This window comes from Branchiostoma belcheri, unplaced genomic scaffold, assembly GCF_001625305.1.
Source record: "Branchiostoma belcheri isolate BF01 breed outbred unplaced genomic scaffold, Haploidv18h27 scaffold2, whole genome shotgun sequence".
NCBI lineage: Eukaryota > Metazoa > Chordata > Leptocardii > Amphioxiformes > Branchiostomatidae > Branchiostoma > Branchiostoma belcheri.
Window position 1 is genome coordinate 4,489,502 of NW_017803490.1, and position 11,078 is coordinate 4,500,579.

At 41.5% G+C, this 11,078-nt stretch overlaps 2 protein-coding genes across 2 annotated transcripts in view; one reads left to right on the top strand and one right to left on the bottom strand.

The window, feature by feature from the left end:
- LOC109468410 overlaps window positions 1-4,895 on the top strand; it is an 11,359-nt gene extending 6,464 nt beyond the window's left edge. The window contains exons 7-12 of the mRNA XM_019766661.1: window positions 2,338-2,453; window positions 3,085-3,213; window positions 3,408-3,533; window positions 3,708-3,843; window positions 4,066-4,158; window positions 4,368-4,895. Coding sequence (XP_019622220.1) covers window positions 2,338-2,453; window positions 3,085-3,213; window positions 3,408-3,533; window positions 3,708-3,843; window positions 4,066-4,158; window positions 4,368-4,549 — 782 coding nt within the window. The 3' untranslated portion in view covers window positions 4,550-4,895. The remainder of the gene's footprint in view (window positions 1-2,337; window positions 2,454-3,084; window positions 3,214-3,407; window positions 3,534-3,707; window positions 3,844-4,065; window positions 4,159-4,367) is intronic.
- Window positions 4,896-5,645: 750 nt separating this feature from the next.
- On the bottom strand, window positions 5,646-8,993 carry LOC109468411 (kin of IRRE-like protein 1). Its single transcript, XM_019766662.1, has 9 exons — window positions 8,981-8,993; window positions 8,404-8,549; window positions 7,892-8,081; window positions 7,444-7,592; window positions 6,946-7,135; window positions 6,672-6,812; window positions 6,362-6,392; window positions 6,113-6,245; window positions 5,646-5,813 (listed from the first exon to the last, which is right to left on the bottom strand). The coding sequence occupies exons 1-9, from the start codon at window positions 8,991-8,993 to the stop codon at window positions 5,739-5,741; spliced, it is 1,068 nt and encodes a 355-aa protein (XP_019622221.1). The 3' UTR covers window positions 5,646-5,738.
- Window positions 8,994-11,078: the final 2,085 nt, after the last annotated feature.

The following is an 11,078-nucleotide window of genomic DNA, read 5'->3' on the forward strand; positions in this document are numbered from 1 at the left end:
GGTACGAGTTTTAGATGCAGGTTGGTGAAGTGAATGTTCTAAAGTGGGTTCCGTTATGTACCAAATTATGAATGCTGTGTGAAGTACCTTGCATGCGCGCTTCATTCAAGGTGTACGTCACAGCTATTGTTTGCGACGTTGTCGGTGAATTTGATCAGTCAACGTTGCAACACCAACTTGAATTTAGCGTTATTTAGTAGCGAAGCGCCAGAATTTAGCGTAAAGCGTTGCCGGCCTCCCGGAATTTAACGTAAAGCGTTGCGAGCCTCCATAAATTTAGCGTAAAGCGTAATGAGGACCCCCCATGCAGACCCTCATGTATGACAAGTGCAGCAACAATTTCTTGTAGTTTTCTGTTCTTTGTTAGCCTCCTGGGGGAGGGGGGGGGGGGCTCCAAAACACTAGTATAGCGAGGGAAAACTGTACACCAAAGTATAAAAAGAATACATTCACAACTGCTTTAATAAAGCGATCTCTACGACTGGACAAGAAAGAAAACATGTGCCCCCTTCCAGCCTTTGTCATATCAGTTCATGCATACACCCGTTGATGGTATTAACGGACCTCCCGAGCGCACAGGCCGCATACCGCTTTCACGTGCACGCGCTTACTCACAGCTTTACGAGCGGAAACCAGCAGTATTTGTGTCGGCAGGCCCGAGTTCTACCATTTTCTTCAGCACTGACGTTAGTCAACAAAGAAGGATACTACTAGCTATCTGCCGAACCAGGTAGGCTATTTCTGTATCCTTGACTTATCTAGGAATTTCGTACGTTTTCCATCTCCACGTGGTTGGAGTAGCCTCCTTCGCAGACATGTGGGGGATGATCGGGGAGCGACGCGACTTATGCCGCCGAGGGACGGTTTTGCTACCGGCGGAGTTTGTCGGGGAGAAATGAAAACCGCGGCGGCAAAACCGTCCCTCCGATCCGCGGCATAACTCGCGTCGATCCCCGAAAAAAAATTAACGCCGTCGCCCCACAAGTCTGCGAGGGAGGCTATTGTTATTGTCTTAATAAATTCTAAGTACCAACATGTTTGCTGCCTATGTCTTGTTCTATCTGTATTTTTAATGAAACTTAGTGAGTTGTCTTTCTGGCTGGGCAGTGAGAAACCATGATATATATATTGGAAAAGCCTAGTTACAGTTTTTAAACGTCCAAAGATTTGCGGTTTTACGGTGTCTTACTAATTTCCGGGCACTCCGTACTGTGCGTACACAGAGTGATGGAAATTTCCACTACGCAAGTTTGACAAGGACTCGGTTTGAAATTCAACCGTTTTGCTCTCATTTCTAAGTGTAATTTTTAAGCTCGTTGTTTAGACATAGGATTTCTTTGCTTTAATTAGATTTACAACCTCCAATGTTGCTGGTAGGTTTATAAGAATACAGAGTCTTTGTTCATAGCTTTTTGAGGCACATGCTTTACTTTAGAAGTATCGCAATTTCCAGCAAGGGTTTTAGAATAGGCCAAGGAGCTTCAATACATTCATTAGCAGTTCAACCTACGATAACGATTTGACCAATGAGAGAGTGGCAGTTAATTTAAAGTCCGTCAAATATTTGCATTTTTGTGTCTTTATTTTGCATGTTTTGTCAAGCCAAAAGTATGTATTGAGGTTTCTGGAAAGAACTGTACCATCGATCTAAAACAATACGACCACCACTCAAACCCAAAAGTTCAGACTATGGGTGGGGGCATCAACCTTTAAGGTTCACGCCCCTTAATTAGTCTTGGGGGTAAAGAGAGTGGAATTTTCCATCAGCTGATCAACCTGACATGTCACGCCATATCAACTTCCCAGTACCTCATTAACCATTTGCCATTCTTTGTTGTTGTTGTACCTTTCCTGTAGTAGCTCCGTGGGACCTTTTGATGTCCGCTAGAGAGGGTATAGATTTCACGTCTAGTAGACCCTGTCTAGTTAGTCTCTACCAGACTAACTACGCTGGCTATATATAGGAGAATATTTGCCGGGGGAGTTTGGCCGCCTTGGGGTTTGACTATGCCTTCGGAAGGAACGAAACTACCTCCCCGCGGCCTGACTCCCTTGGCCAATTTGATTCTCTTTTTTTGCCGAATTCTACGATCCGTATTCCCGTAGAAAGGCCTGGTGGAGGCTACTGTCTAGTAGAGTAAGAGTTTTGTCCAAGCAGAGGTTTGGTTTTCGGCTTATATTTTGGCGTGTTTTGGGGGCTTTTTTGTCGGCCCAGCAACGCTTAAGGTTGTGAAGAATTTGCCAATAACTAAACGCGTAACGATCAGACATGCGGATAAAAAATTACATGCTACGTACAATTAGGTCGGCAAATTGCGCTTCACCAATAATTTCCAACAACGCTCAACGTTAGAGCGGGCCGGCTACGCTTAACGGTGTATAATAAGATAGCTCGCCAGACTGCACAAGAAAAGGCTGCACCACACAGAAAAAGGCAAATATCAAAGACAAAGGTAAGTGTCAACTTGCGCCAGTCCCACTGATATAGCTGTATGTATAAGGTCGATAACATCTGTCAACCAACAGTATCAGTAACACTCGGGCTTTTGATCGTATATTGAATCTCTTGAAGTCTGCGCCATTGAAATCATGACTGTACAACACGTGTTAGCCCTTGTGATCCGGTGTTACACGATTGTAATCTCTACAAGACGCCCGGTAACTCCTCCAAGCAGATCCTACGGTGGCATAGGCAAAAAAAGGAGTGACCATTTCATTTGCAGATGTTCGGTGGCTAATGGTCACTCCTTTGGCCAATGGATTGACCTTGCCACCATATAGGATCTGCTTGAATCATGGAGGTGTGTAACCATGCAAGCCATCGGGACCTCACCGGTATCTCTACGGTGCTGGGAGCATTACCCGCGCGCCTAGGCCCATTACAACAAGCCGGGAATTTTACGAGGTTTCATTTACGCCCCTAAACCGGTCTGCTTTAATGGTTACCACACGGTACTTACCAGGCTACTTGAGGCGTGGTTAATTTAAAATTAGTCTGTCCCAAGTTTCATACGGGCATGAAGAGGGCACGTGCTATCTCTAGATGTTCTCCCTTGAATAATGTATGTTAATTTATGCCACCAGGTAACTATCTGCATAATCAGCATGCCTGTCGTCAATTACCATGGCAACATCCGTGACGTGCAGCGTCCTGGGATTTCTCTCACAGAATCACAGGACTTCTACAAGACCTGGGCCGCTAATTATGACAAGGTAGGAGCATACATTGAGTTGAGCCAGTAGGCTTATCCGGACAGAGTAGGTTGACAGCACATGGGGGAAGATTTACAGGCAAAATGAGAGATCAGACACAGGATGTGGAGTGACCTTGAATGTCGCGAAAACTGAAAGTTCTTCCCGGAACTCTAAAATTGATTTTTTTTTTTTGTTCTCATTGTTTACTCTAGGACACGACAGATTCAAACTACAACGGTCCCCGTGCCACAGCCAAACGTATGCTGGCGCTGTTTGAAGGCAAGACTGATGCACGGATCCTGGACGTGGCCGCAGGGACAGGCATGTCGGGAGAAGCGGTCAGTACTTGCTTAGTCTCTGCTGCAATTCCATAGATAACTACTGGGGGCTACCAGTCTTCCAGCATGACAAATATCATGAAATCCAGTCTGAGTTGTGCTATCCACCATTTGAACATACAAACAGAGAAATATCGCAGAAATGTGTTAATGCTTTCCTCCTTTCCCCCACAGCTTCAGAAGGTCGGGTTCCGGTCCATGGACGCCCTGGAGCCCAGTGAAGACATGCTCGTCCTGGCGAAAGAGAAAAACATCTACGGTCGTCTGATCCAAGACTTCCTGGGTACCAATCGTCTGGACATTGCGGACGGTGAGTTCGGAGACTAAGAAGATATTTGAATGCAGTAGTATTGCATGGGGGTACCACAGATTGACCTTCAGATCAAGTTGGAAGGAAATCGTTGTTTGTGCCAATAAATTCTCCAAAGTTTGAGTATTCTGATCCTTTTTCAATTTTAGGTACTTAGCGAAGCTTGCTCTTGCTTTTTGCTTCTTTATTTAGGAACTAATTTACTGATCATTGTTCTTCCAGGAGAATATGACGCTACAGTGATGGTTGGTGGGATGGTCGAGGGCCATGTGGGGTGCGACTGTCTGGAAGAGCTCATCAGGGTGACGAAACCAGGTGGGTAGGGGGCCTTTACTGACCCAAAACCATCTGTCGTTCTTTGTAAGCTCTCGCTGAATGGCCAATTTCTATTCTTTCCAGTCGCTTCAGGAGCCTGGTAGAGGCTATATAATTTCCAGGCCCTGATATATATGCATGGCTCACAAAGCGATGGCTAGTCTATAGCTACGGAGTCTGAATTTTCTGCATATGTTCTCTTGTTGCAGGAGGATTTGTGGTAATCTGTATGCGGGAGGTGAACTTGCGAAAAGTGCAGGAGTACCATAAACTTGAACCCCGCATGGCGGCGCTGCAGAATGAAGGATGCTGGGAGCAGGTGTCACGTGACGTCTTCCCCAACTACTGCGAGGGGGAAGATGGCGTCATCTTCGTGCACCGTGTGTGTTAATCAGTGAAAAAGATGGAAATATTTGATAAGTATTGCCAATAGTAGATTTGATAAACAGGGACAGTGATATTGTGAATACTCAAATTAGTTATCCAAAGTTAAGTTACGTTAAGTTAAGTTAAGTTATAAAACTGGGACCATGTAAAGTGAATAACTCTACATGTACATACAATATGTACCCTCCACAGATAACTACTTTTCATGTCTTCGATTTGATATACATGTAACGTTACTAGTATTATCGTGGCTTGAATACCTCAATGTGTGTAGGACATATCTTGTATGTACTGTAAGAAAGTGATGAAAGGGAGACATGTATTTGTGTATGTACCAAAAGCATTCCATCGTTCTTGAGCTTGTTGTTGTTTGTGGTTTAAAATGTAGCTGATATCACTATTATACAATAAATAAATAAACAGCCTTCCCAGAGTGGAGATATTTTTCACAGATTTGCGATAGCGAAACCTTTCTTGTTTTCATCGGCGCTCACGCGTACGGGCGCCGCCATGTTGAATATTGCGTCATGTATGCGCCATCTTTTTGTTACGTCCTTTACATGCACGGTTGGTCGCCATCTATTAAATCTCAAGATATAATACCCATGTCTTTATTCGGAGATAGGAAAGAGTCGAATGACGATAGCATGAAGTACAATAAGAAATGTGTAGATGAACAGAAATTCTCTGAAAGAAACTATAGTACTTTTTTATTCCAAAGAGCAACGCCACAATCCAACGTCAACAATAGTACAAATGAGGAATCTAAGCAAATATCAACAAGTAAGGTGAATTTTCAGCAGTAATTCTGACCACAAAATGACTGGCAAATGAACGCTTTTTGTTTCGTCTAATGCAGATACATTGTTGTACCTTTTCTTGAAGAAAATTGGTCTCTCGTCACTTGTCCTTTGTACACCCAATCAAATCTATCAAATCTTTAATTTTCTTTTACACTAATTATATAATTGGACGTTAAAATGACTTGCTTTTCTACTTTAGATGTTTGTCTTGAAATTTACAGCCAAATAACAACAAACAAAACGAACAAATTACACCAAAACTGGTGATACAGAGGGATATGACAAAATCTATTACATGTACAACATGAAGGATAAATTGCCACAGTATCTCACTAACGTTATAGACAAAACCCTAGCTGGAAAACCCTTTTAACTTCCTTAGTTGTATAGCTACAAGAACTCAGACACAGTGATATCAGGAATGTTCGTTTCCTCTTGGGGCGCCTCGCCAGTTGGTCCGTCAAGCTAAGAACAAAACGAACAAAATACTCTTTAAATACCGGCCTGGGGTAAGTGGGTAGTATTTGGAGGAATTCAGAAAGTGCCAAGTGTTATAGTATTCAATTGAATTACTAGTACCATCTTGTTTTTTATCTACAATGTCCTAAAAAGCATGATTGTATATGTAGATACAAATTTTATATATGCTAATTTAAATGTGGACATTTATAAATGCAAATTCATATATGCAAATTTCAAATATGCAAATTTTACATGCAAATTCATATATGCAAACTGATATAATTTAAGAATGGTCAACTCACCGTCACACTCTGCACAGCGTTTGGCTTTGGGTCCTGCGTCTCATTGGTCGATTCTGTCACGTGGTCCTTCTCCTTCTCTTCCTCTAAGTTGTTAGCCTGCACAGTACTATGGCCATTCATGCCGATAGGCATTCTGGGAAAAGGAATGTGTCCATGAACAATGAACCCAATCTTTTATTCTCCGTTAGGAAAGGAAATATATGTCAAAATTTGAATCAAAATATGAAAATGGCAAAGAAAAAGGCCTACCTGTCTGCTGCCTCTAGGTTTGTGAAATTGTCTGTAGCAAGAAAAAATACTAAGTCATATCAATGGAAAATGGGTGGTTTAAGTGCCAAATTATGGTTTCCAAAATCTATCTAGTTGCTTGATTATATTCATCTGGCAATTTTCAGGAATGAGAACGTTGACAGGGAAACAAGTGTGGAGTTTATTTTTTATGCCGTATTTTGGAACAGATTGAATTATTTGCTATACCAAATCTTAAGGTGTTTCTTTTTTTTTCAAATTCAAACGGTCGTCTCTACTCACTAATAGATCATCTGCAAGGAAAGTTCACCGCTTGTTCGTGGCCGCCGATCCGACGTCTTGCCCGTCGTCGTTGCTATGACAACAAGGATGAGGAGGACAATCAGAGCCCCGGACACTCCTCCACCAATCAGCGACCACGACACATACCTGATGGTTTGCTGTTGGGGATCTGAAGTAAATAATATCGCAAAGATTGTAATCAGATAGATCTAATAATAATTCTTTATTTGTAAAAATCATGCCAGAAGACTAATTGCTTGTACATTACTGTCTTATGCATTTTGAAGTGTGATTTTTCCTACCGTAAAAGCCAACCCGTAATGTGATTGACGTGGATTGTCTTTTGATTGGTTCAGGGCCCCAGGATGTACACGTCATCACGTCCATGTCGTCATCTTCCGTCAGCTGGACCAGCAGCTCAGACACGGAGGTGACGTCATCGCCGGTGCTGTTGTCATGGTAACTAATTACGTCATCCACCACCTTCTTACCCTTAAATAAACAAGAAGTCGGAGACTTAAAACTTTCGGGAAGTATTTTTTTTTTTTTGGCCGTTAATTCACGAAAGTTCACCTCATTTCCACATGTGGCTGACCTTTTAACTGCCTGTCAATGTGTGTCAAAAAAGCCCATGTACTTTCAACCTTTTCTGGACAAACAGACACACAAACCCACGACTCTACCACAATGGCCGTTCACGTACAATCTCGTTAGTAGAATACTTATCATGCTATTCTGGGTACGAGGTCAGACCATATACACCACACGTTAGTTGAAGTGTTATTAACTTATGAACTAACCTGCCTGTACCATGTCAGGTTAGCGGGGGGTGTACCACCGCTGCTGCTGCAGACCAGGGTCAGGTTCATCCCCGGAGGGATCATGTTACCGTCCGGGTCCACGCTGTCACCGTCCAGTCTGCCGGTTATAACCGGCGCTTCTGGCTGGGCTAGGTGGTCAGGACACAAACGTTAATTGCCTTCGTCGAGAAGGCTATGAAATTACTTTGCTATAGTGAGGGAGACAATGCGGCATAACTCTTGAAGGCGTGGTTCGATGTTCATGATTTTTGGTAGGCGGGTTACCGTTAGGAAGACCAATGTCAAGTTCAAAAATGGGCCTCGTACACAGTACACATTCAACCCTGAAAATCAAATGAAACCCAATCCCCACCCACTACACTGACAAACTCTCCCTAAGCCAGCGCCGCCCAAAACAAAACTTCCGTCCCGGAAGTGAGAACCTTACCGTAAACGTACAGGTGCACCTCCGCCACGCCCTGCCTGTTGGTGGGCGACAGTGTGACGGCACACTGGTAGTGACCCTCGTCCTCCAGTCGGGCGTTCTCGACCTGCAGGTTGATGTCGTCTGTTAGCCCCAACCGAGTGGCAAAGGGGCCCCAGGGCGCCACAAAGGTCACATCGTTCTGAAGCGCCACCTAGAGAAAAAAATGGTCAGTGCAGTACTTCTGTGTTGGCATGGCAAACGGTTACTACTGTATCTATGACGTTTAATGGTGTGACTGAGAGGGATTAAAATCACCTTTTGGAAAAAAAGTTGAAAGCCGTATAATGTAATTGCTGCCTAGTCCAAACTCAATACCAAAATGTTATTTAACTACTTTTTGGGATTCAGAAAAATAGTATCCACAGAACTAGAACAATCGCTTCTCTTGAGACTAGCTTTAACATTTTGAAACCCCTTACTTCAAAATACTTTTTTCCAAACAGCTAAACCATTTCTGTGATATTTTGTCTGACCTGTGTGATGATGTCGCTCCCTTTAGTCCATATGATGAGGGAAACATTGCCGGCTCCGCCGTTGTGGTCGCACGGGAGGACGGCCTGTCTCCCCACCAGTGTCGTCACCACACGTTCCCCGGGCGTGTCCTGCGCTTCCACGGGCGCTGTGGGAATCGAACCCGTGTTTCATACAGAGCAAAGAACTTAAGGCATTCAATACGATTTCAGAGCAGCAAAACTGGAAATATTCTGAATAAGGCAATCTTTATGATATTCACACATACTGCTTCACATTAATACTTTTGAGTCAGCATTTCATACCGTTTGGGCATTTAAAACTGCAGAAACAAGCCCCAATATGAGTCCTTAATTTTATAGGTGGTACCCTAAAAATCAACCAAAGGCCCTTCCAGTAACCATTTTCCGTCAGAATTTTCAGTATTTTTTCTCCATGAGGGTCAATATACATTGGGATAGTGTTCTTTCAACTTAGTATGTAGATAACTGACTAGAAGATTGACTTTGAAAAATCGGGTTTCCAAGCCCTATAAACTGCAGGACGACAACCGCCTACAAGGATCTAATACAGCCAGACCTTTGTACGACATATGGACGACCTTCGTACAACTATCGTGCGACAATATGTGACCGGACCTTGGTTATTTAATACCTTATATGTGTACATAATGTACCCCAATAAACATCCGCAATCGAGTCTTTCAAACATGCAAAATACAAACACTTAGCCAAAGATCTCCTCTACATACTCAACTATTTACATGATCCTTCTACTGATTTTTTTCACGCTAATATATAGACACACTGTGCTATCAAATTTACCTATCTTTTGAATAGTGATAGCGCCTATAATTGTACAAACGCAGTAATATTTCTTTTATTTTTAATCTTTTGGCTGTAAACATTTAATTCCCATCCGTAGCCCTCAAGTCCGGTATTGAAGAGGGCGCAGAGTTGCAGGCAGGCCATGTGAAGGGTCCTTGTGCTTTAGATGACTTGTTCGCAACAAACCACTTCAAATATTTCCCTCTAAAATGTCGGGGTTACATGTACAATTTTTGGGTGGGGCACAAACCAATAAAACGTATATTTTTCAGCAGTATTTCTCTTTGTTTTTCATTTTTTTCGTATCTTAAACGTTTCGTTTCTAAATTCCACGTAAATTGTGTATTCTAGATTCAAGTGTAAATCAAAACAATGTTAGATTTCAATAACAGATACTAGTATGTATAAAGCGAGTTACCCCTTAAAAGACTTCAAGGAGGGAATTGTGAAAAGAAATAATTCCAACATTAGTAAAAGTAATAATTTCTATTAACAAATATGAAATAGTGAATAATGAAATTAACATTATAATTATGCTACTTTCAGTTTACAGAATCTATATTACTAAGTACATGTACCTTTTTGAGAAAGACAAAGATTTCAACTCAAATTGAGTAAATGAAAACAGTCGCCGTTCCATTTATAATAGCTTATTTGTTATCATGATCGTAAACAATGAAGCAATTGTATAAGCAAATATTACATTTCTGTAAAATTCTAAATTCGTCATGCGCTAGCAGGCCAAATACTGAGACCAATTGAGAGCCCAACACCAATTGCGTACGCAAACACTGCGCCATTGTGGTAAACCGCAAAATCCTAGTTTACAAAGATACGAATACTACGTACCTGTTGTTAGCATACAAAGCAACAGCAAGGCCCATCTAGAAAATGGAACAAACTGCAACATGGTGAAGAAATCTATCAAATCTTCAGGACTGTGTCCACTATACCGTCACCTCACATTAGATCTGGGTGTGGTCGCTAGGGTGTGTCATATCAAGGCGGCAACATCATACAGCATGGAAAACCGGATATCCCACTGTCAACTATTTCACCAAAAAAAAGAAAGAACTCACGAAAATAACTCATAAAAAAAAAAAAACTATATGATATGTGACAGAAAAATTATGTCCAGATTGTTGGGACACAACTTTGAACAAAGCTGTGTTGGGCTAGAAGTATCACGTGACTACTTGAGCGAATCAAAGAGGCGTTTTGTTTTGAAGTACATCACCATGGCTACAAAGTTCAAAACAAATGCTTGATCTTGGGATTACGTTTAATTGGACCGGGTCAGTTTGTGTGCGTCTCTCTCACAGTTTTTTTTCTCTACATGCATGTAAGTGTGTGTGTATGCAAGTATGTACTATCTAGATCATGCATGAATAAAAAATGATCTAATTATAGGTTTGATAACTGCCTAACCTTCAATTTATTTTTTCCAATTTATATATCCAAAAATTGTTTATAAAAATTAGGACTTTAGGAGTTGAAAATAATTTGAAAGTTACGTATTAATGATCATTTTCCTTTTTTATTTTTAATTATTTTGGTTGCATGTTTTGGTCGAATTGGATAATGCTAACATTTATTTGGTTTATTTTGTAATTCTAACATTTATTTGGTTTATTTTTGTAATTCTAAATCTGTTATCTTCTAACAGATTTAGAATTACAAAAATAAACCAAATAAATGGAATGAATTTTAGCTCCTAAACTGTAGCTGACTTGAATTCACCCAGGCCAACTTAATTTGCAAGGCCCAAAGTTCTAACAAACAAAAGACGACACAAACACCTGTTATCAACAATCACTAACGACCTTCGACCTCGGGAATAGGTCAAAAGA